The 27,874-nt window shown below is 39.2% G+C and overlaps 1 protein-coding gene across 1 annotated transcript in view; it reads right to left on the reverse strand.

Annotated features, from left to right (window-relative positions):
* Positions 1 to 27,874, reverse strand: part of LOC137285233 (cadherin-87A-like) — a 43,714-nt gene that overhangs the window by 1,767 nt on the left and 14,073 nt on the right. The window contains exons 7-40 of the mRNA XM_067817528.1: positions 25,522 to 25,638; positions 25,207 to 25,341; positions 24,426 to 24,539; positions 24,101 to 24,179; positions 23,624 to 23,745; positions 22,665 to 22,871; positions 21,750 to 21,905; positions 19,280 to 19,450; positions 19,073 to 19,146; positions 18,156 to 18,426; positions 17,769 to 17,920; positions 15,678 to 15,747; positions 14,928 to 15,000; positions 14,539 to 14,723; positions 14,170 to 14,296; positions 13,711 to 13,853; positions 13,395 to 13,527; positions 12,732 to 12,932; positions 11,966 to 12,123; positions 11,196 to 11,345; positions 10,813 to 10,929; positions 9,277 to 9,463; positions 7,221 to 7,444; positions 5,940 to 6,134; positions 5,499 to 5,606; positions 4,855 to 4,975; positions 3,969 to 4,229; positions 3,347 to 3,594; positions 2,926 to 3,014; positions 2,459 to 2,548; positions 1,796 to 1,940; positions 785 to 909; positions 484 to 515; positions 132 to 157 (exon numbers count right to left, since the gene is read on the reverse strand). Of these exons, the coding sequence (XP_067673629.1) occupies positions 132 to 157; positions 484 to 515; positions 785 to 909; positions 1,796 to 1,940; positions 2,459 to 2,548; positions 2,926 to 3,014; positions 3,347 to 3,594; positions 3,969 to 4,229; positions 4,855 to 4,975; positions 5,499 to 5,606; positions 5,940 to 6,134; positions 7,221 to 7,444; positions 9,277 to 9,463; positions 10,813 to 10,929; positions 11,196 to 11,345; positions 11,966 to 12,123; positions 12,732 to 12,932; positions 13,395 to 13,527; positions 13,711 to 13,853; positions 14,170 to 14,296; positions 14,539 to 14,723; positions 14,928 to 15,000; positions 15,678 to 15,747; positions 17,769 to 17,920; positions 18,156 to 18,426; positions 19,073 to 19,146; positions 19,280 to 19,450; positions 21,750 to 21,905; positions 22,665 to 22,871; positions 23,624 to 23,745; positions 24,101 to 24,179; positions 24,426 to 24,539; positions 25,207 to 25,341; positions 25,522 to 25,638 (4,806 nt within the window). The remainder of the gene's footprint in view (positions 1 to 131; positions 158 to 483; positions 516 to 784; positions 910 to 1,795; positions 1,941 to 2,458; positions 2,549 to 2,925; positions 3,015 to 3,346; positions 3,595 to 3,968; positions 4,230 to 4,854; positions 4,976 to 5,498; positions 5,607 to 5,939; positions 6,135 to 7,220; positions 7,445 to 9,276; positions 9,464 to 10,812; positions 10,930 to 11,195; positions 11,346 to 11,965; positions 12,124 to 12,731; positions 12,933 to 13,394; positions 13,528 to 13,710; positions 13,854 to 14,169; positions 14,297 to 14,538; positions 14,724 to 14,927; positions 15,001 to 15,677; positions 15,748 to 17,768; positions 17,921 to 18,155; positions 18,427 to 19,072; positions 19,147 to 19,279; positions 19,451 to 21,749; positions 21,906 to 22,664; positions 22,872 to 23,623; positions 23,746 to 24,100; positions 24,180 to 24,425; positions 24,540 to 25,206; positions 25,342 to 25,521; positions 25,639 to 27,874) is intronic.

A 27,874-nucleotide genomic window follows, 5' to 3' on the forward strand; every position in this document is an offset into this window, starting at 1 on the left:
TAACTATTTCTCAGTAACAGTTTCGTCCTTCTGTAAAATTTACCATTTCAAAATAAATGAGCAACAGATATTTCAACCACTTACAAATACCTGGCTTATTTAATATCAACCATATGTGACTGTGTACTCACCTCCTGTGTCACCACTGTGAAACGTCCTGCAATACACACAATAACATACATAAGGTTAAAGTGCAATGGATACCAAATTCATCATCCGTGTGTGAAAAGTTGAACAACAGACGCTGTTGTACTTTTATAATAATGATTTGAAACTAGCTGGCAATAGTTTCTGCTCTGATGTCATGGTTTGGTAAGCACTGCATGTTATATGAAGCTTCAGACCTAATCATAGGTGAAGAATGTAGTCCTATTATATTATCCCTGCTGAAAGGGTGGATGAAATATTGAAGTATCTCAGCTGTTACTCTGTAATCACCTACTGCCAACTTGTTACTTAGAAACAGTGAAAAGTATTACTTACGAGCTTCTGTCTTTCTCAGTTTCTTTTTCTTCCTAAAATGAAAATGAAAGGAGGAAATGAAATATGTGCTCTGTTATTATCGACAATTCTAAGGCGTGATCAATTTGATTATGTCATGGATATTTTGGGTAACTATACAAAGCAGTATTTACATTTCCTCAACTCTTGAAATACAAGTCTTAACCTATCCAAATGCTGTAGAGGACAAGCATGCACTGCTATATATCTTGGAACTGCATGCAGTGGCTAATCTGCCAGTATGTATCCTCCAGTAATGTGGTGACAATAGGGAAGGACTCACGAGTCGGCGATGCAGTAGCATGCCAGGCACAGCAGGATGATAGCCATGATAACCAGCAGGATGACGATGATGAGCACAGCCAGAACTGGGGTGTAGTCTGTCAAGTCTTCCTCCTTTGTTCGTGTCTACAAACAAAATTAGTTGGAGTATTGTTTTGATATATTCTACCCTGCCTCTTCAAACATACAGTGACAAACCCCTATCCTTGTCCAACAATTTCAACTTCTGTTGCAGAAAATGACTTGCAATGGTCCCCATAATGTATAACCCTTTAAGATCCATAACTTACACCTGTTATTTAACCTCTAAAAGTTACACCAATCCCAGGGTGATGGTTGTAGCCTAGTGCTTAAAGCACTTGCTTGTCACACAGAAGGTATGGGTTCGATTTCCCACCTGGGTACAATGTGTGAAGCCCATTTCTGGTGCTCCTTGGCTTGACATTGCTGGAATGTTGTTAAAAGCAGCATAAAACCATACTCACTCACTACACGGGTCCCTATTATGTACAGTATTCTGTCCTTTGCTACTCACACTGGCCCCCCTGTTATGTACAGTACTGTGTCTTCTATTACTTACACCGGTCCCAGTTATGTACAGTATTGTGTCTTCTACTGACTTACACTGGTCCCTGCTATGTACAGTACTGTGTCTTGTACTACTGACACCGGTCCCTGTTATGTACAGTACTGTGTCTTGTACCACTTACACTGGTCCATGTTATGTACAGTACTGTGTCTCCTACTACTTACACCAGTCCCTGTTATGTACAGTACTGTGTCTTCTACTACTTACACCAGTCCCTGTTATGTACAGTACTGTGTCTTCTACTACTTACACCAGTCCCTGTTATGCACAGTACTGTGCCTTGTACTACTTACACCAGTCCCAATTTATGTATAGGACTGTGTCTTCTACTACTTACACCAGTCCCTGTTATGTACAGTACTGTGTCTTCTACTACTTACACCAGTCCCTGTTATGCACAGTACTGTGCCTTGTACTACTTACACCAGTCCCTGTTATGTACAGGCCATCATAGCTGCCACTGAGGTTGGAACTACGGGCGTCATTGATAACAGTTAGCAGTTCCTGAGTACTGTAGATTTTGTAGGAATTCCCTCCTCCATACATTGCTGTTACAAACACGTCAGTCCTGAAAGAACATATGTACATATAACACCAACCAAATGTAATGAACCATGGTTTTGTGTTCTTTGGATTATTCTTTGTTTATAGGTAGATGTTGTGGCACCACTGATAAAATGTGACTAGACCTCCTTGCCCATAGTGAGTGGACAAATCAGGAAGATAAGATTTGACAATTTGGGTTGAAAATGACTTCTAATGAAACAAGATATTTCTTGGTCTGAATACTACATATTTTACATCTAAGCAGTTCAGCATACTTCCTCTCAGTCCTTCCACACATCTAGAAGTCATGTTTGAATGTGACATACATGTATATATAAAGAAATGTCAACAGTATAACAGTAAACTGAAATTTGTATGTTTTGAGTCACGCATGTAGTTTCCCCAAGTTTACTAAATGAGTCTATGTGGCATATCCAGACACTGTTTTCTTTGATGGCATACAGATCCATAACATGAGCAAAGCCAGGTTTGATATTGTGAATGGTCAGTGTCATGACAAACAACTACACTAAAACATACTGTGTGTTATCAATACGTCCGGCCGCTGTCACATGTTCACTGATCCCAGTTACACACACGTACCGGACTCCTCTGTCTTGTTGTATCAGCCTGCAGACAAATCACACTTCCAGTTAACAGTAACAGAAAGACATCTGCAAGGTATACAGTAAAGCCTCTCTAATCCAGACCTTGTTAATCTGGTGTCTTTGCATTATCATGTCCTGAACAACGTTATATACAAAGAATATTAAATACTGATTTTACAATCCACAGAATTATGTCAACCTTAGTAAAACCCCACATAGACATTGACAGGACAACCTTGTCTACACTTCACATTATCATGGAAAATGTACTCACACTTACAATCCCCAGTATCACAGAAACCTTAACACGCCTATGGTATATAACACTGTACCAACATGTAAGTGACACTTCACAACCTAAGCAGTACAACAGTGTACACAAGACACATTTGACTCTACCTTCTCAGCTGCTGAATGAACAAACGCACTTCAGATGACCTCTGATTGATTACAATCTTCGCCTCATTCTCAGGCGTGACAACAAAGATCTGAAAATACACACACAAAAACATAACTGAAAAAGGTGAACGCTTCACTCGACTGTACTCCACATACTGCACAACCATTTCTTCAGGAATATCAGTTAGAAATGCTTAGGTGAATGTGTACAAGTTTTACAAATACTTTGTGTTGGGGATGTCAGTCTTGAATGTTTTTTATTCTTTATCATGTGTACCAAGTATTGCATACCTGGACACTCTATTATTCACACCATTTCAAAATTCAGCTGTTAAATATACAGATTAACAGAGCATGTGTATAACCATAAATACAGAATCATCATGAAGATGGTGTGAGGATCCAGAACGTAAAGTCCCACCTTGACAGGAGCATTCATAGACAGGTTGCCCTTGTCTGTTGCTGTGACAGTGATGTAGAACTCTTTAGTGCTTATGCTGCCCAGGAGATTTTTGTTGGTAACAAGTCCTGTTACTGGGTCAACAGCAAATGTATCCCCAGTGTTACCCGCAGTGAGGGAGAAGGAGATGCCTGCCCTTCCATTGAAGTCTGCATCAGTGGCTGCAACCTCTACCACACTCTTACCGAATGGTGCCGTAGAGCTTATACCTGAAATGAGAAAAGGAATGAGTACATTTAACTTCACTCCTATCAGAGCAGTTTATAAATGTGTTATCAGGGCGGTACTGCCGATATGGACCAGCAGTGATGCATACCAGTCTGACTGTTTATGAATTCATTATCAGGGCGGTACTGCAGATACTGATACTGGCATTAATGCTGTACCAGGACTGCATTGTAGACATAGAGCACATTCCTGTTACATATTCAAACCCAAACTGTTTCAAATTCACATCTAGCCTGTATCCAATGAAGGCTCTGCAAGCAGACTGATGACAGAATACTGATGATGCTGTCTGCATTCATGATATTGCAGCATCTTGCAGTATCTTGTGTACATGGTTTCCAAAACCCAAACTCACATCCATAATATTCCTGTGCACCGTTAGGTCCATTGAATGAAGTAAACACAGGTGCCTCATCCTCCACGTCAATGATTTCGATGCGGACAGTAACAATACTAGGATTTGTGGATCGCTTGGCACGTGTTACCACAGAGTAGTCGCTGATGTTGTTGCTGGCAATGATGTCCAGAGCGTAGGAGGAGACTTGTTCACGATCAACTTCTTTCTTTAGGTAGATTGTTCCATTGTTGTCAATACCGAATGTGTCTCTATCACCAGCTGAAGCCACACAAAAGATATGTTGTCAATATCGATAAAATATTTCCCTCACATGAATGATCTCACTCTCTATTAACCAGCACCTCAGTAATCTTGTCACTCCCCACAATCCAGAATCTAAGTACTCTTGTCACTCTCTACAAACCAGTATCTTAGTAATCAGTGGCTCTCCACAAACCAGCATCTCAGAAATCTGTCACTCTCCACAAACCAGCACCTCAGCACTCTGTCACACTCTACAAACCAGCACCTCTGTAATCTGCCACTCTCTACAAACTAAACTAGATAAGACATCACTATTGACACTCAAGATATCTATGTTTTCTAAATAATAAATACAGGTCATTAACTCTCACATATCCTCTTTATATTGGCATTTTAGTGAGGAGAGGATTAGACTAAGAATAGTTGTTGGCCAAAACTTAGCATGTGTGCAATTTTTGCATTTAGACACTTGAAATCACAATGCAACAAGTATTTAATATGAGTGTCAAGTAATACCAAATTCATGTCAAAAGGCATATTTTGTGAGATTTATGAACTTCAGATGGACTTGTTCATTAAACTAACACATAGATATCCTCATGTGCATTAACAGAGATGAGGTTTCATGTCATGTTCTTACCAAGAATAGAGTAATACACTGTGCTGACAGTGTCTATATCTGTGGCGGTGACAGTGCCAACTGTGTCTCCTGGTCCTGAGGTCTCTGGGATACTGAATGAATATGGAATTGTCTCACCATCCTGAAATTACATGGATTACACACATAAAAAGTATTGCAACTGCATTACATATTTAACATTAAACAAGTAATACATATACTACAAATATTATTCTATGAGTAATACACAGTTTCTATGTTGTCCTTAAATAATATTAATGACAATAACTGATGACATGGGTGTTAATCACACAAGAACATATGAATCATTTGGGATGTTAATGTGAGGGAAATGTAAGTGAATGTAGTTTTCTACCATAGCAGGATTTCAACTTTGGGCCTCTATGAGCAACACTGGCATGTGTAACAATCCATATCCCCCCCCCCCCCCCCCCCCACCCAATAAACCCTTATAGGACATACTGGGCCATATATGTCTCCCAGGAATCCCCTGGGATCAATCCAGTATTTCAAATTCATACTGGCAAAAATAAACTACATTAATTGTGCTGAGGATAAGGATGAGGGCTAGCTGGAAATCTGAGTATTTGTCCTCTTGATTTATATTTTATAAACCTGAATGTCACTCACAGGAGAATACTCACACTCATTGGGAACTTCGGCACATTATCATTGACATCCTTGATTTCTACAGTGAGGAAGCGAGTGGCCTCCAGAGCGGGATCTCCACGATCTTTAGCTGACAGCAGCAACTGAAACAACACAAAGAAGCAATACAACTGTAGCCTTAATAAAATTACATAAATCTTGGAACACTATTAAAATTATCAGCTTCTGAAAAATTTATTGGATAGATTCATGAACATGACAGATCAGCATTAGTAATATGAAAGAATCAAGCATTCTTTCACTTCCTTTCACAAACATCAAATTGTACAAAGAATTCATTTGATGACTATGAAATCTTTCTATTTCATCATTATCATAAATATATCTTGAATACTATCCTACACAACAGATATATCCTATTAATGTTGATGTTTACTTCCTTCTGAGATCCATAGATGAGATTTGTAGCTACTTACCACATATCTAGACCTTGCCTCCCTGTCATACACTATCTCTGCTTTGATCACCCCTGTCACTGGGTTAATGCTGAACTCAGGGGTTCTGGTGGTGTATGTGCCCAAGTAGTAGAAGCCGTAGTCAACAATGCCACTGTTGCTGTTGTCATCGTCCACTGCCTCCACATCGTAGACCAACATGCCTAGGTACTGACTCTGTAGATTAAACATTACAGAGAAATGTCACTAAAAATAATTGCATCTGGGATATATTTCAGCTTTATCCGTCAAGAGATATAGTAAGTGAACCAATATATCTGGTGAATATTGTAGGTATGGACTAAACCAAGCATGATTTCAGCATGTCACCTCAGAGATATTCCATACTGAACATTATGCTTTTAGAACATGTTCACCTATGCCACTGGTATTTGTATTTAAGAGATACAAATAATTGTTTTTGTTAAAAGTAACCTGTAGACATTAATTTAAAGTGAATCAAAAAGAATGAAATAGAAAGTGTTAGACCTCAGGGTTCCTTCCCTTCAACCAACTTACAGGTTCCTCAAGGTACCAGACTAGTTAGAAGGAACGTTTTAAATCATACATTAAATTTCAGTGTAACTTTGATAGGCAGATCTTCAATACTACGAGATACTTGTATAGCCCTGATATCCAGTTAGTTCAACTGCTCAGGGGTTTGTTTTTCCCTCGATCATAGGATGTCCATCACAACAGCACATAGTATTTTTAATCTCAACTCCCTGAGGATCATACAACTCTTGCAGCCTACCAGGCATACTAAGTTAATGTGGCATTCCCATCCTTACTAGGTACCCATTCACAGCTGGGTGGACTGGGACAGATAGTCACAGTACTTTGTCCATGTTTACTGCACGTTGCCGTACCTGCAACTAGGTGTTTGCACGTAATCGTGTGGCTACCATCTGGTCATCTTTTAACGGATTTGTGGGTTCTTTTAAGTGCACGAGGTTGTGTACTGAATACTAGGGGTTGTGACAACACTGAAAGAGTCTGTACACAAAGTTGACTCTAAGTTTTTTTACACATGGTCACAAGTGGGCTTGATCCAAGCACCTCCAAGCTCGCTGGATTAGTAGCCTGGTGCCTTAGACAGCTTGCCCACTGTGCTCCCAACATGTGTTTTATATGTAAGCAGTGATAAAACACCATCAGAAAGTACAGTCAATGTTCATGTTGTCTCAATATAGTCACTTCAAAGATGTCACACCTACTTGCTTCTTCAAAGTATAAATGTTAGTGGTATGTTTGCACACCTACCTCGAGGACCTCGATGGTATAGTTTTGCAAAGGTGGTATCACCCATACTGGTGGTGAGTTGGTGGCCTTCAGGACTTTGATGGTCACTTTGGCAGTGTCATTCAGCCCTGCCGGGGCACCATTCAGGTCTTTCCCCATCACGTAAAACACATAGGTTCCATCCTTGCCCCGCAGCCCCTGGTTCACAGTGATCCTACCCGATGTTGCACCCACGTCAAAGTACCCTGTAGCGAGGAACAGAAGCAATAACGAAGTTGTATAATGCTATTACACTCATCCTGGCTCCCTCCCTTGCTCTCTCTTTCTCTCTCTCTCTTTCCCACTTTAAATTGAAACAGTTGGATATGACAGGAATGCTGTTTTCTCCCCCATTAAACAGATACGACTGGATATGACAGGAATGTTGTTTTTTTCCCACACTAAACAGATACGACTGGATATGACAGGAATATTGATTCTTCCCCCATTAAACAGATACGACTGGATATGACAAGAATGTTGTTTCCTCACCCATTAAACAGATACGACTGGATATGACAGGAATGTTGTTTCCTCACCCATTAAACAGATACGACTGGATAAGACAGGAATGTTGTTTTTTCCCCACATTAAACAGATACGACTGGATATGACAGGAATGTTGTTTTTTTCCCACATTAAACAGATATGACTAGATATGACAGGAATGTTGTTTTTTTCCCACATTAAACAGATACGACTGGATATGACAGGAATGTTGTTTCCTCACCCATTAAACAGATACGACTGGATATGACAGGAATGTTGTTTTTTTCCCACATTAAACAGATACGACTGGATATGACAGGAATGTTGTTTTTTTCCCACATTAAACAGATACGACTGTATATGACAGGAATGTTGTTTTTTCCCCACATTAAACAGATACGACTGGATATGACAGGAATGTTGTTTCTTCCTACATTAAACTGATACAGCTGGATATGACAAGAATGTTGTTTCCTCACCCATTAAACAGATACGACTGGATATGACAAGAATGTTGTTTCCTCACCCATTAAACAGATACGACTGGATATGACAGGAATGTTGTTTCTTCCTACATTAAACTGATACAGCTGGATATTACAGGAATACCTTTTCCTTCATATTCAAGGCACATTTACACCCAACACACACACTGACACCTCAAACACACTGCCTCACACATAGTTCGAACGTCTTTAGTTGGTTCTACAAGACATGACAAACAAGTATACATGAATGAGCTGAAAGATCAAGATTGCAGATTGAATCTATAACAGCTGTTATAGTGTCTACTTCAGGACAGCCCTGTCCAAATATTTCTACAGACCAAAAACTATGTAGCCAGGCTATATGATATTTAGCTACTATTATTGAATCTGCAATCTTGATCTTTATCACTACCACAGAGTACATTGTCTTGTCAACTACCTTGTTCCTCTTTGTCACTTCCATTAATTACTGTATATGACATTTATGGCCTTTATTGGTCATCCCCCTTGGCTGTGTCTGTCATCACATCAACTGTATAAGGAAGTGCTATTAGTTTCTCTATCTGTTCATTGTTGAATCTTTGCCTGTCTATTGTTGTTAAAAACTATATATATGTATGCTCACATCTATACTGTATGTGAGAGGTGAGATGTGAGTGTGGAGGCCGGCATTCCGACTGTCTTTGTAGGGATGACCGCTCACAGGATTATGCCGCTCGCAGGAAAGGCCCTGGGGTTGAGCTGGAAGTCCGCTCAACTCATTCATGTATACTTGTTTGTCATGTCTTGTAGAACCAACTAAAGACGTTCGAACTAAACTATGCTTTCGTCTTCATCAATGTATTCATTCATCATTTCGTCAAAGTATCGCATGTATGTAATCACGTCAATCTCATACTACGCGTTGACGACAGACTCCCGTTTCACATAATTGAACACAGACAATAAAATATAGCATCATTAAACCTTTTGATCATTTCATATCTAATAATCAATTTCTCAATAATCAGTTACGTATGAATTTCATTGATGAAGACATGAATTATTGAAAAATGTTTTACCCATTGAATCTCCCATTCCTGGCACAATGGAAAAGGCAATGGCAGCATTGACTCCAACATCCCTGTCTGTGGCAAACACCTGTAGGATCTGTGCACCAATGTCGATTGTCTCAATGATGGACTGCTCATACTCCTGGGAGGCAAACTCTGGTGCGTTGTCATTGATGTCATCAAGATACACATACACCTACAACAAACACTCCTGCCATGAGAGAATGCAACATTCAATGTTAAACTCAACATCAAATCACTTCATTTTCAATGCTACATCAAGCCAAAATTCGCATCACTTCACATACAGCAAGAGAAAGAAAAATATTCTAAACACATCACCTTTTGTAAGATAAACCAACTTTAAACCTAAATTCTAATCACTTCAGGCTCTGTGAGCAACAGGAATATTAAACATATATTCACCTCTTTTCACCTGCCATGAGAAACTGCAAACCTTTCTATACATGCATCTGTAGCAGGATCATGATTGATGAAGTGTCAACATGGGAATATGTGCCTCTAGCTGGGTCATAATCTATTAGGTGTTGACATGAGAATATGTGTCTGTAGCTGGGTCATGATCCATGAGGTGTTGACATGGGAATATGTGTCTGTAGCTGGGTCAGGGATCCATGAGGTGTTGACATGAGAATATGTGTCTGTAGCTGGGTCAGGGATCCATGAGGTGTAGACATAGGAATATGTGCCTGTAGCTGGGTCAGGGATCCATGAGGTGTTGACATGAGAATATGTGTCTGTAGCTGGGTCAGGGATCCATGAGGTGTAGACATAGGAATATGTGCCTGTAGCTGGGTCAGGGATCCATGAGGTGTTGACATGAGAATATGTGTCTGTAGCTGGGTCAGGGATCCATGAGGTGTAGACATAGGAATATGTGCCTGTAGCTGGGTCAGGGATCCATGAGGTGTTGACATGAGAATATGTGCCTGTAGCTGGGTCAGGGATCCATGAAGTGTTGACATGAGAATATGTGTCTGTAGCTGGGTCAGGGATCCATGAGGTGTTGACATGAGAATATGTGTCTGTAGCTGGGTCAGGGATCCATGAGGTGTAGACATAGGAATATGTGCCTGTAGCTGGGTCAGGGATCCATGAGGTGTTGACATGAGAATATGTGCCTGTAGCTGGGTCAGGGATCCATGAGGTGTAGACATAGGAATATGTGCCTGTAGCTGGGTCAGGGATCCATGAGGTGTTGACATGAGAATATGTGCCTGTAGCTGGGTCAGGGTTCCATGAGGTGTTGACATGAGAATATGTGTCTGTAGCTGGGTCATGACCTATGAGATGTAGCTGGGTCAACATGTGGGAACATGTGTCTATAGCAGGATCATGATTGATGATGTGTCGACATGGGAATATGTGATCTTTAATAAGGGATATAACATAACTGAAATCTCCTTGGAATAGACAGCTGACAAATGGATCTTCTCAATCAAACTGGGAGTTTGGTGAGCCACAATTTCATTTAAAATGCCCTTCACAGTAGCATTCGTACTAATCCCTGGAGTTAATACGTACTGGAACAGTGTAGTACCGACGAACTGATATATCCTTGGGACTGTCGTAAGCTGTCACTTGGATGGCAATAGCTGACTGCTTCTCACGGTCGAGATCTGCTGCTAACTGGATCAGTCCCTGCACAATCACGAAAAAGTTAATACCTTGATCATAATACAGAAATAAAGGGAAGAACAGTTGTGTCAGCTGTGTCTCTTTGCCATGTATGTATGACATCAAGATAATCCTACATCATTACAGAGCATATGACCTTGCAGCATCACTACATGATACAATTCCAAGTACTACCCCACAACACTACCAACAATATCTAGGTGGAGAACCTACCAACACTGCAACAGCACAATATTCAATGTTTTGCCTGTGAGCAACAGCAAACTCACCGATTCTTCATTGATGATCAGGCGAGTCTCATTAGAGTCTATCCTGTATCGGACCTTGCCATAGTCCCCAAGGTCCCGATCTATAGCTGTGACTGTGAGGACTGAGGTGCCAAGGGGTGAGTGTTCCTCAATGCGTTTGGTGTAGTCAGTCTGGAACAAACAGTTGAAAATGAGGACAAGAACACACTGCCCATGTGAGGAACAGTTTGATAAATTAATCATTACATAGGCATTAAGATGAAGGAAAGAAAGAATAATGCCTTGGCAACTGAGCATGAATTTTTAAAATAGACAACATGTTGTCAAACATTGTGTAGAAATATGTATCTGAGACAACTCGCCAAATGCAGTCTGCCTAGCCTGGCAGCCTACAAAATATGTCACTCTTCATTGACAGGAATGTATTTTGTGCTGATCACACTTCTGAACTTGATGAATCTGTTTGGTCAGAACCAGACAATCCAGTGATCAATAGCATGAACTGGGATGGGTCAGCAGAATACATGGAATGATGTATGGCCCTGCTAGTAACAGCATACTGTGTTTCGATGAGCTATTGCAACTCTTTCAAGGAGACTTTCCCCTCAAAGAAAACTGTTCCAGGCATGTTTTCAGAGGAAATGGAAAGGAATGCAACATACAATGCAGGCTAAGGCAAACATTTATTTTAAGTAGAAATTGGAAATAGCCTAAAGGCAGATAAAAGTTAGTTCTACTGTGTTGACAAGCCAAACAGAGTTTAATCCTGTTTGTTTCTATGGCCTACAGACCTGTGTGAATATGGGGCTGTTGTCATTGATGTTTCTGATGTTGACCTGGACCCTGGTCGTGTTGGAGCGGCTAGGTATCCCATTGTCTGTAGCTCTGGCCCTGAATTCAGTCTGCTGGACTTTCTCATAATCAATATTGTTCTTCACAGTCAGGACACCTGCACATAAAACAAACAACATACATCATTCCCACCCATGTGCCATATGAAGTGATAATAAGGAGGGGTTAAAGGGCAAGGAAACATAAACAATGAATGCCAACAAATATGATACTGATTATCAGTATTCATAGATGCAGTTCTGAGAGAAATATTGATGTTCATACCTGGTATATGAAGCTCCTAGTATAAGTGCTGACAGTGCCCACTGTGTACATGCCAATGCTGTGGTGTTTAGATGAATGTGTGCAGTAGATGACATTTAATCTTGTTTGCATGGTTTATCTATGATCTCATGATTCAGAGTGTATGTAAAAGGCAAAAAAATGAACCAAAAACAACATGTAAACTGCATGCTGCTCATCTTCCTATTCCATACAACATGAGGGATTAATCTTGCATTGACAAACAAAGCCATCTTCAGTGGTGTAGCTAATAAGGTGCAAGTTGACACTGGTTGTCAACACAGTAATCACACTGAGCAAACAGAGGTGGACTGGGCGATAACTAAAACTGTGCTGCATATCAGACACCCCTAACATGTAATGATGTGGTTTTCATTTTAAAATGCTGAAGTTTTCGCTTCAGTGACAACTCATGAACCTTACCAGTGGTAGGTGCTATAGAGAAGTAATTTCCTCTGTCATCAAATATCTCGTACTGTTCAATCTCATCATCATCATCTTGGGCAATAAGAGTCATGATAAAGGCACCAATTGGCTGTTCCTCATCAATAGTGATGTTGTAGAAGGGCAACTGGAAGTATGGACTCTGGTCGTTGTACTCCAGTATGTTGATGATCAGTGTTCCTGCATATCACACAAATATACCTTTAATACATTCTTAATTAAACTGTTCCACAGCCATGCCCAGAAGTATGCTCATGACACTGTTATCCTTGTCAAGGATCATTGTGTATTGACAAATTCTCATCTTCCTGGGTAGTATACTGTTGTGACAGTTTTGCATTTTACAACTAATTTATTTACTGTGTCACTACCAGCATGTATCACATGTAGTAGGCCGAACCCACAACACTCTTTATTATCCTCTTTCTGGCCGCAGTGTTGCTCAGTTTTACTTGACTTGCAACCTATGAGCTGTGCATGGTCCATAAACTCCTATCTAAATTTGAACATACATCTCTCTAAATAATTTATCAATGAAACTGATATTTATCTCTTCAACTTGCCTAACTTGATTATTAACATATAATGAAAACACAAACTATGCACAGCTTGTTCCATGATTTCTGTTGCTAATGTTCCTACCTGTGCCTGTCTGTTTGGGGTTAGCTGAGGTATCAACTACAATGACTGTGTAGGTTATCACTGAAGTTAGGTCTCGGTCCAAGTTGCTTCTTGTTTGGACTCTGCCAGTTCCTTCTACTACTTCAAATAGGTCCTACATAAATTGAACAGAATGGGTTAAATACTGGATAAAAAAATTGTGGGATTCAGGATAAACACTGGCTCTTAGGAAATGCCAGAATATGATAGTTTGCAACACCCATACATTTAAAAAGAACTGGCATTATGCTGTGCATAACACAGCACTGATATAAACGGCAACAAAGAGTTATCTTACCTTGAAATTGTAGGTGGCACGGTTGACTTCAATGCCATCTGGTGTAATGGCACTTATTGGTTCCACGAAATAATAATTGAGAGCTGCACTAGCGTCAGGATCGATGGCTTGAAGATTAATGACTGATGTACCAAGGGCAGCATCTGGAACAGTCACACACACATGAATCTTCTGGCATATTAATAATTGTTTTGTTTTTTAGCATAATAAATACCAAAAGAATCTCAAAAAATAAAAAGTAGACATATACACATATTTAGAAATACCATAAATAATACTGCAAAGCTATATGACAGCAGCCTATACATAATTGAATCTGTATCAGATACACTAGTGACTATATCCATGTATTGTCAACAATTACGACACTGTTAACAAGGATTATACTGGCGCAATTGCGAATAATGTAAAGAACAGCATATTTTTTTGGTTTGAGAGGCAGTTTACAGTTTCTCTTACTCTCGTAAACATCTGCCCTGCGAGTGGTAGGGAGGAAGTAGGGGTCCTTGTTATTAGCGTCACGGATGTTGACAGTGACGGTGGCTGTTCCTGTCGCCTGGGGTTCACCTTTATCACGAGCCAGCACCTAGAACATAAATTCAGTCACATCATTCAGTAACAAGATCACATAAACATAATTATATGATCAGGACATATTGTTCATATTATATTATCCAAGCGATATCTGCCATGTAGCATAGTTTGGGAAGATATGTCATGATGTTTTCAACTGTACTTCCCATGTCAGCCTCCATGGGCTTATTGCCCAGTGAAAAGTGTTTGTGATTTATATAACTTTCACAAAATGCTAGTGAGTTAGCAGCTTACCAGCAAAATGTAGCGCCGCTGTGTATCATAATCGAAGCTTGCATCAGAGGCTGTAGAGATAGCACCACTTTCTCCATTTATGACAAACTTGCCCTGAGCTCCAGTCTCAATGCCGTATTCGATCTTGCCGTTATTAGTGGTGGCAGAGTCCTGATCTGTCGCGGTTACAGTAAGCACTGGGAAGTCTGAAACAAACAGATAAATATCCTCTTAGCGAGTTCTCACTGGGAACACACAGATTTTGCAAGGGAGGCAAAATATTTGTGAAGCGAACGTAGTTCCTGTTATACTGGCTTAAGATTTATTTTTTTGTAGTTGTATGATACTCGCTTGCGCCAAGCTTGGTAGTGGGCAAGAAACATCTGAACAGGTAAGTAATGACAACCTACTTCCTTTAGTTGATTCATCGATGGTTTCTGAATATCTGTCTGGGATGAAGACAGGAGAGTTGTCATTTGTGTCCTGCAACATCAACAACATCCATCATCAGCTGTCAACTCATCACTACATAGAACACTACACACTTGCCCATAGTAATATGATCATGTATTTTCAGAAGAAATGTCTGTATTGCCCATGTTGCCCTGTGCATTACCACTGTTACCAACAATACAGTTTTACTGCAGTTTCATGTTTCATGAAGATTCAGTACTATATTTCACATTTTGTCTTTCACAGATAACAATACAGTTTTACTGCAGTTTCAAGTTTTCATGAAGATTCAGTACTATATTTTACATTTTGTCTTTCATCTGGAGCTATATAAATTACACTGAAATCTGTCTGTGTCTGTAATTAGTGTGGAAATAGTATCCCGTGGTATTTTGCCTTCAGTTCGGTATACCATAGTGTAATCATGTTTGTGCCATTATTTGATTAACCGTTTTAACCTTTTTTAAAATGTCAAGAAATCGAACAATTTTGTCAAAATCTATGTATTTTTTTTCTGCATTATGATCATATCTCATATACGAAACTGAACAGGACTAAGCCGAAGGCACTGCAGTGCAATATGTACTGTACAATGGTAGGAGCATATCGTTTCACCCCTATCGAAAAAATCCAAGAGTGCCAGGATACTGTTTCTCATATTACATGGATTACTTAAATATTGCAATAAACAGGAGATATGTCCTTACAATGACAGATATCCTCACATCCACCGTGACATTGTAGACTTGGTCAGATGCTATAACAGTCAGGTCGAAGCTAGAAACAAAGTGCCATATGTTACATCAAGGGTTCAACAAATATAGTAACCTAGACAACTTCTTTACGTCATGTTCTAACACAATTCGTATAAATATGTACCATCAAGATAATTTCCAAAACCATCAAATGAAATTTTATAATATCATATCAGGAATATGTTGATGCAATAAAACATCTCTGATCACGACAGATTATCTACACATTTCTATCATAGTCTATGTGGGTTTTCTGTGAGAGATTACGTCATCAGATACTTCATGTCTGTCCGTCCATCCATCCATCCATCCATCCATCCATCCATCCATCCATCCATCGAAAGGTTTCTACACCCGGCCACACCTGGCCCCTCCAAGCTCACTGGATTGCCAGTCTGGCGCCTTAGACAGCTCAGCTACTGTACATCCCAATGTCAGAACCAGCTCCTACTTACTGTACAAACTTTCCTCATTTGGTAAACGACATTCTTTCATGCAGCTCCAAGACTATGGAATTCACTGCCAGCTTACACCAAACACTTATTCTCTGACAGCTTCCAAATCGCAACTGAAGACTTATTTTTATCCCCTGCATATAACCAGGGATACTCTATAACAGGGATAGGTCACTCGCTTGCTTTCTTTACCATTTGTACTAATCAACATGTGTCTCGTCATGCTCCAACACACACAGTGACTTCGCTCGTTCCCGGTGCAACTTCAGTTGTGTTTAACAGAACTTCAGCTAGTTTATTGTAACAGTTGGAATTTCACAATGAATGAATGAATGAATGAATGAATGAATGAATGAATGAATGAATGAATGAATGAATTATAGTAAGAATTAAGAGGAAGAATTACGTGAATGAATGAAAGAAATAAAGAAAAAGAATACAAGAAAGAAGTACATATATGAATGATGAAAGAATAAATGATACACCGCGGCCTTCCATCCCAAAACATGTTAAAGAACGCAAAAGTATCGCGAGAACACGTGTTAACATCAGCTGTCCTTTCAAAAAATCTAATTTGAGACATTTTTCTTTACATTAATAAATAATTCAGCTATCTTATTGCATGTGGGGAATGGAATGGACATTAACAATGAAACAATCAAACATCGGCGTGTGGTATTTAAATGGCAGATCAGAACAGATCGGCGATATATCATATTTTTCGTACACCTCAAATACACCTAACATTCTTTCTTAGATTATGAAACTATCACTGTTACTTGCAAACACATTTCACCTGATATGAATTACAGGTGTATGTGAAACATGTTTTTGAAGAAATAACTAGAAACATTCAAACAATGGTGTGTAGCATTTCAATGGCAGATTACTGAAATGTCATATTTTTCAGACACCTCAAGTACACCCTTACAATTTTTTAAGTTATAAAACTGTCACTATTACTTGCAAATACCTTTCAACTAAAGACATGTTTTCCTTCTAAAAATTGGACGAATGTGTGAAAGAAGTTTTTATCAGCACAATTTAGTCTATCTTCACAGTGAATCGAGAATAGAATCCAGTGAGCTATAACATACCGACTTGAAACGTTACTACAAATCTACTGTCCTAATATGGACACTAATACCAATTATTTAACTTAAACTGAAGTGACAAACTAGTTAACCTATCTTCTACATGTAGGATTTCAGTTGTTATAACACTCAGCAAACTTAATCAGCTGTTGAAAATAAACCAGGCTCAATCTTAAATACTACACTGCCACCATATTGGCTACACTGGTTATGTAACGACCCGAGACATACGTTCAGCGACATTTCGAAGAGTTTCTTCTCCCCTCCATATAGTCTCCCTGATATAACGGACTATCTCCCTCTGTTCCCTGTGGCTTCAGCATGCACTAGTGTGTGGATTATAGCCTATAGGAAATGGCCATTATTATCATATAAGTAATAGATAACTGTGGTATTAAGTCCCATAGCTGCACCACATCAATGTGAAGACATGTAACATCTGCCACTCTGTCCCCACATGTCCAACCTCTGAATACTAAACAACAAAAACTTACAATCCTTGATCATTCAGTGTGTCTTCGTATTTGATAGGTCTTCTAGCTGTGATATTGGCTGTGATTGGGTCAATCTGCCACAAGTTTGCCCCTGGACTACCCTGTGATAGGCTGTATCGAATAGGACCTCCTACAGTATCTCGATCTGTAGCCTGGAAACAATACAAGCCTTTAACTTGAAGGAAATGGAGATATAACTCATATCTAGAAAGTAATGTCTATGTCAGTAAATAATATTTCCATAGCTGTTTGTTGTGATATACTTAACCACATATTTGTTCTATGAATAGAATAAGGTACTATAATGGAATACATTTTGATTAATGGCAAGAAATGTGTAAAGTGTGAAAGCATGTCATATATTTTATCCATTTCCACATAACATACCCTGGCAAGGAGAGGATCATTGGTGACTGTTTTCCCTTCAAATATGCTCCTGACATACTCCGACTCCACGAAGGCAGGGGGATTGTCATTAATGTCCTGGATATCGATCCTGAGCCTTGCTGTTCTGGATAAGCCTCTACCTAATTCATCAGTGGCAGTGACTGTAAGCTCATATGCCTGAGTTGTTTCATAGTCAATACATGTATCCACCCCTGGCCTAGGGGAACATGGTGCTATACTAACACTTCCTGTGCGGTCATCAATCTGGAATCTGAAAAAAGTTCAAGAAAATGTTCAGTCCAAAACTAACTGTCATTTGTAACTGTCATAAAGAAAACATGGATTAAGATAATTCTTTTGATAATCCATATAACAACCTGCAAATAAATCATTATAGGAACATTCATAATTTGCTATTCTGATGCTTGTTGGGTTATCATGTCCAGTTGGTAATAGCAGTCCATGCACAATTTGTCCTTGAAGCTTTGCATTATATCCTCATCTTTCGATCTGTGTGTACTTAATTTTTCAATCACATACAAAACTAAATCATCTGTGAGTCACAAAATGGTTTACGTTCACATTACCATCTCATCTTAGTGAGTACCTATTTACTGCTGAATGAACACAGGCATATTGGGAACAAAGCCAGCAAATGTGGCAACAATTTTCTTGCTTTCAGTTTACAGAATTTATAAACATTTATGTCAAGCAGGACCAGCTACAACATGTGGTGACAAGTGAAACAAATTTCCAGTGTAAACATAGTAACACTTGTGTCTCTTTCAAGAGGACAACAGACTCAGGACCAGCAACAGTACTCATGAATGTTTCTATGATTATTTGGGCCTCGTGACAAACCACTGTCATGCATTTCTACGCTGTGAAACACACACAATCAGTAAAATCAGACTTACTTCTCTGCTCCATTCCCGACCAGATTATAAATGACTCCAGCAACACCATAGTCATTGGAATCAGGGTCCGAAACCTGTAACAGATTATTTAACCAGATAACATGGAGCTAAAGGTGCATGCTCTATCATTTTATTAATATTCAGCTGCAGTCTCTTTTTACATAGGTGTGAAGAAATTGTAAGCACATGTGAAAGGCGACTGCTTACCGATATATCCACAACACTGGAACCAACATTTGTTGTTTCTGGAATTCGTTGATAATATTCTGCTTGGGTAAATAGTGGGATATTGTCATTAACATCCAGAACATTGACTGTGACTGTTGCCGTGCCTGTCAGTCGACTTGGCTGATTCAGCAGCACTTCTCGAGCTTCAACCTGGTGAAAAGTGTGAGAATTAAAGGTCACATGCAACCAAAAAATCAAACATAATTACAACACATTTATCACTTATTCATGACATGTAATATACATTGCTGCTTTTAGAAAAACAAATAAACACAATTATAATCGTACAATCGCAATTCAAAAGTGAAATATTTTGTACTTGGGCTTACTTCCCCCGAAACGAAGTCCTCGGGAGACCGAACCCAGTCATAGCGGGTGGACATGCACTCAAGTGTAACGACGGCTTCCGATTGGCTGTTTCATTTGCTAATATGCTGAGGGTTCATTGTGTGTACAGAAAGATGATCTGTTTGATGGGCATTTCTAGAAGTATAGCCAGTCACAAGAAAGTAAGATTCTTTAAGGATAACAACTTCTTTTTGTGTACTTGATGCGCCCTTTCAGTATGGATTCATATACTGTTGTCAAACAAAATCATATACACGAAAAGAAGTCGTTATCCATGAAGAATGTATATAGAGATGTTGGGTTTGGAAAATACATGTTCTCTGAATTTGCGCTCGATCCAATAAAAAATTATGTCAGTAGAGATGGTAAACTACTGTGTGGCTGGAATCTGTCATTCGTCCAAGTACAAAGCAGGACTTGAAACTGACAAGAGTTTGCACCAGTTTCCGTCAAATCCAGTCATCCGAAAGAAATGAATGTAGTTTGTTTGCAACCCAGAGACATAAAAACATGTCATGTGTATCACACATGCCTGATTACGTAATGTGGCAGACACGGGACTCGGGTGCACGAGTCATAAATCAACTTATTTTCTTTATATAGTAGAGTCTGATAGGTGTTAAGTTCAAATTGCACATGGTCAATGATTGAAGCTGTGTATTGCATGTTGTCTTTAGCAGACAGGCAGACAGACATATAGGTGTGAATAAACCAGACACTGAGATTTCTCTGTGACAGAGACTGCTTACAACAATCAAAAAGTTGCTTTACGTAACGAGTAGATCATTTACTTGTTTGTGTACACAACCAAGATTAGACTCCTGCTCACGACCTCAGACGCTGGGCATGCATACTGTTTCAAGCTCCGCGAACCTATTCACTGCGCATGCACTATGGACGCAGCATAGCACAACTGTTGAAACCAGTTTTCCCCCCAGCACTGGGGGGAATTTAGTGAAACGTTTGAACTCTGATTTCGTGGGCTTTTTTTTCATCGCGTTTTTTTCAACTTTATAGGTTGAACTGGCATTTTTTATGATTTGTTTCGGTAATTGCATACCGAGAGGTACCAGAATCTGCAAAGTTGTGTTTTACGTTGCATGTGACCTTTAAGGATAGGTGTAACATTGTGGCAGCTTGCTCCATGGCGGGGCCTGACAGGATGTACAGGGAGCATTATCTCATGAAGTTGCAATTTCTGTCTCTTGTTTAGAGGATAAACTGATACTGGTACTTGGACTCATTTAACTATCTGCCTGTCTGTGATGCCTCCATTAACAGAAAATGAAACCATGGTAACTTCACTGAGAGAAAGTCAAAAGGAATGCAAATGACATTATTAGGAATGTGGTGAAACTAATAGGTATGGTGTTGATACACCACCACAGTTGGAATGATTTTATTGTCTTTATCCTGGCTAGGAAACAAAACTTACCTCATTAAACTGTCAATGATCAATTAATCCCATCCCAATAGTTACACAGTAAACTTAGTCTTGGTATTATTTGTTACACTCTTACAGTGAGTTCAACAAACCCTAGAAGGAGGTCATGTTAGGTAATATTCGAGTAACCTATGAGCGTCAAGTCAAATGCAAGACACTTCAATAGATTTAACCAATCATACAACAGCTACTGTTTAGGGTTTTGTGGGACTTACAAAATTCTCCAGGTCACTGACACTGATCATTCTACAAACAAAAATCTGCATAAAACACACACATTCGACCTGCAGTATATACGCTTAGGGCTAGTCTCAAAGGTTACCTGACGCAACCTCCTGCTTGGGTTCATTAGACTCAGCAGAGGAGTGTAACAAATAAATCTAGAACCAGGTTTACTCAGACTGAAGTTTTGACACAACCATGCACTATTTGACATAGTTAATAAAATAGCAATGTGAAAGACTTTTAAAAAATATGCTTACCAAAACAAGACTAACTCATGACATATCACCGAATGAAGACCTTCAGCTAGTATACAAATGAAACGGTAGTGTGTATTGAGATCAACAAAGCCTAAATCTCAAAGTTCATACCGGAAATCATTTCAATTTCAATTTCAATGTAGAGGATATAATGCATTGGGAGTTTTCATCTTACCCTCAGAATATAGGACCTAGGTCCATTCTCATAGTCGATCTTTGATGTGTCGATGACTTTAATACTGCCAGTGGTCTGACCTTGTCCACTATCAGGAAACACAGCAAATACATCGGTGTTGTCCAGCAAGACAAAATTATAGGAGTTCGCTGTGGCCTATTAACAAAAGTCAAGAAAGTAAACTGAATGTTGTTTGAGGCGGAAGTCAGTGATGTTCCAAAATAAATATGGACACATGGCAATGCATTGGCAATGACATGAAAGCAGATGAGTTACAGATCTTGACTCAACACATGATGCCCATTCCAATGAGCTCATGTTACATAAACATCAAACATTAGGGCCAGATTCTGACCCGACATATCCGCAGGATAGGTTTACAGAAGGGTTTCATTCATCATCTTTTGACTACTGTCCGAACATTCATTTCATACAAACCATGTTTTATGCCACAAGGTTAAGACAACACACAATGACTATGCCAACCCTGGAGTGAGTGAATGAATGTAGCTTTATGCCACACTCAGAAATATTCCAGCTACATGTGTCCATACCAGACAATCCAGTGATCAATATCACGAGCATCGACCTGCATGACTGGGAACTGATGTCATGTGTCAACCAAGTCAGTGAGCCTGACCACCCACTCCTGTTAGTCGACTCTTACATCAAGCATAGTCACTGAGGATACACCTCAAGCCAGACATTCACGGGTCTTCAACAGTGGAACTGTTAAGTACTCAGTCTACTTAGATTTCACAACTGTCAGGAAATCTGGAACCTTTTAAGCCCCTAAATCCGATCAGATGACTCAGAATACCCTCCTCATAATCATCAAGTGTCTTCTGGTAGATGTGCAAGATATTGTGACTGTATGTCCAGTTATTGTTGCTACTAAATGCATGTTGTACTCACACTGTCCAAGTCAGTAACGGTCATAATGAGACCTGGCAGTGCTGACTCATTCGGAATGTTCTCAAAGATGTCAACCGTGAAGTCTGATTTATGGAATGTGGGTGCATTATCATTTTGATCTCGAACGTTGATTCGAATAGTTGCTGTGGCTGTTGTTGAGCTGTCATTCCCAAGAACCTCTGGTGTTACGCTGATGACTTCCCGTGCCTGACAACAGAAATAGATAGTAGTGTGAGATGTGGACTTGTTTGGTGAGTGACTGACTTTGGTTTAATGTTGTTGTAATCAATATGCCAATAATATGAAGAGGCTATCACAAGTGGGGAATCCAATTAAGGCCTTTTGTGTGACAAGCGAATGTTGTAGCCTCATGTATTCCCTCCCACAAGACTCTCTTGCATTATGAACCAACAAGAGATTTAATACTTATCAACAGTCCCAGACAGTGAGTGAGTGAGTTTAGGTTTGCGTTGTACTTAGCAACATTCCAGCTATATGATGGCAGTCTGTAAATATTTGGTTTGGACTAGATCATCCAGGGATCAAAAGTACGAGAATTGATCTGTGCAATTGGAATTCAATATGTATCAACCCAGTCAGTGAACATGACGACCAGATCTCATTAGTGCCTCTTACGAGAAGCATGGGCTGCTGCTGATCAATTCCAAGCCAGATCTTCACACATCAGAGTCCCACACAGATGGACAATATTCATTTTGTAGGCCCAATGAGATGCGTGGGTATAATTGCTTTGTGTTTTTTTAATGCAGAATTCCAACAATATTCCACATATACGTCAGAATCCGATAATCCAGTGATTGATATCATGAGCATCAATCTATGAAAATGAAATACAAAGATGCTTCAAACAAGCCAGTAAGACTGGCCATGTGATCCTGCAATTATGACAATAATGATTTTCATTGCAAGTATCATATTTTCCTAAATATTGTGCTCACCTTAACACACAAATCTATATACCCTTGGCTGAGATCAACGCTCTCTCGGTCAAGCAGACGAGTGTTGATGACTATGCCTGTTTCATTGTCAATTGCGAAAAGACTGATCCCAATGCCCGTTGCTGCAAGGGAGACAATTCAATGCCAGTAAATCATTCTTCTGCCAACATGAAATAACATATTCGAAGATCATGGACTAATTGTCACATTGACAAGACATAGATTTATATATAAAATAAATGTAGAGCTGATCATCATCTTATCTCAAGTTTTACAGTGCTCATGACAAAATTGTAGAGTCTAAACAATCCAATTACATTTCATTTCATTACAAGCGGTGAAACTAAAGGAAACTTGCTTGATAATGGCGTTAGTACCTACATCAAAATGTCGCACTCTCTGCAATGAAGAAATTTGTGTTCTAACACCTATACAATAAAAATTCCTCTCAAAACAGTGGGACAATGCTCAACTTACTGCAGTCAAGTTCATATCTGATTGGACGACGGTCGTTCTTATCACCATCTATTGCTGTCACAAAGGTGATATTGGAGTTCTGTAAAATAACTCCGCAGTTAGAACCACAAAGAGTAAAGAGTGTTCCTAATGTACCCAAATTAAAAAGAATAACTCTGAGAATGTAACAATGAAATGTAACCTTGGTAATGAGGACAGAAAACTCTTAATATTTTGTGGCATAATAATCCCAATGAATCTTTAAAATATTACTTATCCTGCTAAAATGATTTTGAAGCGTTGTTTCTCATTTCACATCAAATCACTATGCAGAAAGATGACTTACAACAGGCAAGCTCTCGTTGACAGTTGCTGGGGACACGTAGGTAAATAATGGAGGACTGTCATTGATGTCAAGCAATGTTATCTCAAAACTCTGGAGGAAGCGGTTTACACCATCCTGACAACATAGAAAGGTATCCGTGAATGACATTTAGCTTCAAGTGACTGACACTGATGGGTTGTATGATGCCTCACTCAACAATATACCAGTGATCTTTTTCCCCCTTAAAGTCACTTGAAGGAAATCTGTTTAAATGGTTTGCTGTTTAACACTGCTATTTTTGGCATTGCAAATTGGTACACAGGGAGAGCCAGGAAAATCAGTTGACAGTAATGCTCTCTCAACTGTGATTATTTCAGTAGTGTTTATGTACCCCAAGGCCCCCTGGGCCATCTTTGCTATTAAAACAGGAAAAATAAAAGGGGGAGAACATGAATTTATGAACAGTTAGTACTGTATCAGGATACAAATCGTATTGCACCGATACGATCATGATACAAAACATATCACACCCATGTCATCAAGAAAAACGTACCACACCTGTGTGACCAAGATACAAATCGCACCAAACCTATATGATTAGGATACAAAAATGTATCACATTTTTATGATTAGGATACAAATCATACCATACCCATATTATTAGGATACAAAACATGTTACACCCATATGATCAAGATACAAATTGTACCACACCCATAATTATCATCAAGATACAAATTGCATCAGACCTGAATGATCATGATACAAACCAAATTTTTATCTAAAAGCTATGTAAACTTACAAAGGTCTGTAATGGCAGCTGGTAAGAAGGCCTTGTCTCAAAATCCACATTAGTTGCTAGCACAAGGTCTCCTACCCAGCCTTTGTTACTGTAGCTTTTTCTGATGAGTCTGAACGTGTTACATGCTTCCTGATACTGAAAAGAAAAATGTGTATTCTTTCCAAAAACAGTTCCATTTTTCTCATATACAGATACAAGTTTGTGAAGTTGAATTATTTTGACAGCTGAACTAGTTTCTAAACATATTACATTGTAATACATACTGATGTGAAAAGCATTTTTCACCAATTAAGGGCAGATAACTTGGTAACTCACCAACGTGTTGTCACCAGTCACTGCACTAGCATTACAGGTCACTTGAATTGGAAGGTTCGTGAAGTCAACATCAAAAACAGTCAAGTTTCTTTCAACGATATATCCAGGCAGGGATGTCTGTAAAGGGACAATATATATTAAACAACACAAACACATACCTTTATTATTTCAAGGACTGAACCTCATATCAAAATATAAAGAGATAGAACACAGCACTTCTTTCCATTGAAAATGAAAATCTGTGGTACATACATGTATTCTGATCCACTATTCCTATAACACTTCAGCTTGAACACAAACACCAAGTATACCCATTATCTGCAAACACTAGAACTGTTTTTACTGCTTAAAAGTCCCAATAATTTGCAAACAAAATTATCCAGGATGAACCATTTTCCATGAAAAGTGAGGAAGAAGGAGAATAATAAGTAAACTCTGGCTAAGAGTGCGCCAAACAGATACAGAGAAAAAGGTTGAGAGTGGAAAGAAGAAATAGGTTAAAGGTAAGGTAAGGAAAGTAAGGATAAGGAGGGAAGCATTAAGAGGTTAACACCTGCAAGGTCACCCATACAAAGGAAGATTAAGCAGGGTAAAAGATAAACACATGATGGTAGGGTCAAAGGCAAGTGAGGTAGGATAATGAGGCTATGGTTAAAATATAGTCACAATTTACCTCTTTGATAAAGAGGGTTAAAGGAAAGTCTAAAGAATAAGGGTAAAGACAAAGTTAACGATAAGGTTAGAGGTGTAAGGCAAAGGTGAGTACACTAAGTGGGGTAAGGATAAGGTTAGGAGTGTAAGGCAAAGGTGAGTACACTAAGTGGGGTAAGGATAGGTTAGGAGCGAAAGGCAAAGGTGAGTACACTAAGTGGGGTAAGGATAAGGTTAGGAGTGTAAGGCAAAGGTGAGTACACTAAGTGGGGTAAGGATAAGGTTAGGAGTGTAAGGCAAAGGTGAGTACACTAAGTGGGGTAAGGATAAGGTTAGGAGTGTAAGGCAAAGGTGAGTACACTAAGTGGGGTAAGGATAAGGTTAGGAGTGTAAGGCAAAGGTGAGTACACTAAGTGGGGTAAGGATAAGGTTAGGAGCGAAAGGCAAAGGTGAGTACACTAGGTGGGGTAAGGATAAGGTTAGAAGTGCAAGGCAAAGGTGAGTACAATAAGTGGGGTAAGGTTATGTGAAGTGTAAAGATAAGGGCATGACTAATGAGTTTAGTCTTCTTAATGGGTAAGAGAAGTAATTATCATCCAAAACTGTGTTCAACCAGAGATATCACTACTATTAGATCACCGATATCTTCTGGGAGACAGTAGATTTTGACAGTAGATTTTGTACAATGCCCTGACAATACCATGACATCATGAACTTGATGATGTCACAATGCTATGACATCACTGCACTGCAAGTCTAATGGCACTACCATGTTCAGAGATGTACACCACTGGATATAAAGTATTCGCGAAATTGCTTTGATGGGCGAATTTCAGTATCAAACATAAAAAGTTGAATAATATATTAGCACAGTTGCCGTCAATGTACAATCGTGAAATTTTGACCACAGACGCACGTTCCATTCCATTTCCAGTATGATGTCACATTTCTGTCGTCTGCTAACTAGATCGAAGAAGACGAGCCCAAATAAAGAATGGGTCACAGATCGGCCGAATTTGACAGTGCCATGAAAGAACTGATTGTAGATCTCAAACAAAACGGCCGAAGAAACTGTGAATTGGTGGAAATATTCCAGATGGCCTAGTCAACTATTAGATCCATTTATAAAAAAATTTCTGAATCAGAAGTGTTGAAAATTTGCAAAGATCGGGACAACCAGAAAGATCAGTCGCTGTGGTGAAACATTGTTATTGCGGACGGTGAGGAAAACACAAAGTTTTAAATGACATCACCAATATATACAATGAATATACAATGCCTGTACATCCAGTGACAATTAAACGGATTTCATTTCACGGATAGACTGTACAAGTTATAAGATGACAATGCACCTGTTTACCGGGCATATGTTACAAAGGAGTACAAACATCAAAACAACATCCATGGCATGCTATGGCCGGCCCAGTCACCCAATTTAAATATGATTGAAAATATTTGGCTAAAAATATAAAAAATCTTTGAAAATTAGAGCCATGAACATAAATACTCAAGATGACGAAATCCACACTATCTGGACGAATCTAATGTTGGATTATGTCAGGAACCTGTATTCATCAATTCCAAGACGAATTCTTCTGACCAAGTATTGAGGCAGGAATTGTAATATTTTCTATTGTAATAACTCATTTGAAAATACGAGTCGGGTATTTGATTATGTCCACCATCTTGGAAAATTGTGAAT

The sequence above is a fragment of the Haliotis asinina genome, chromosome 5 (genome assembly GCF_037392515.1).
Source record: "Haliotis asinina isolate JCU_RB_2024 chromosome 5, JCU_Hal_asi_v2, whole genome shotgun sequence".
In the NCBI taxonomy this organism is placed as follows: Eukaryota; Metazoa; Mollusca; class Gastropoda; order Lepetellida; family Haliotidae; genus Haliotis; species Haliotis asinina.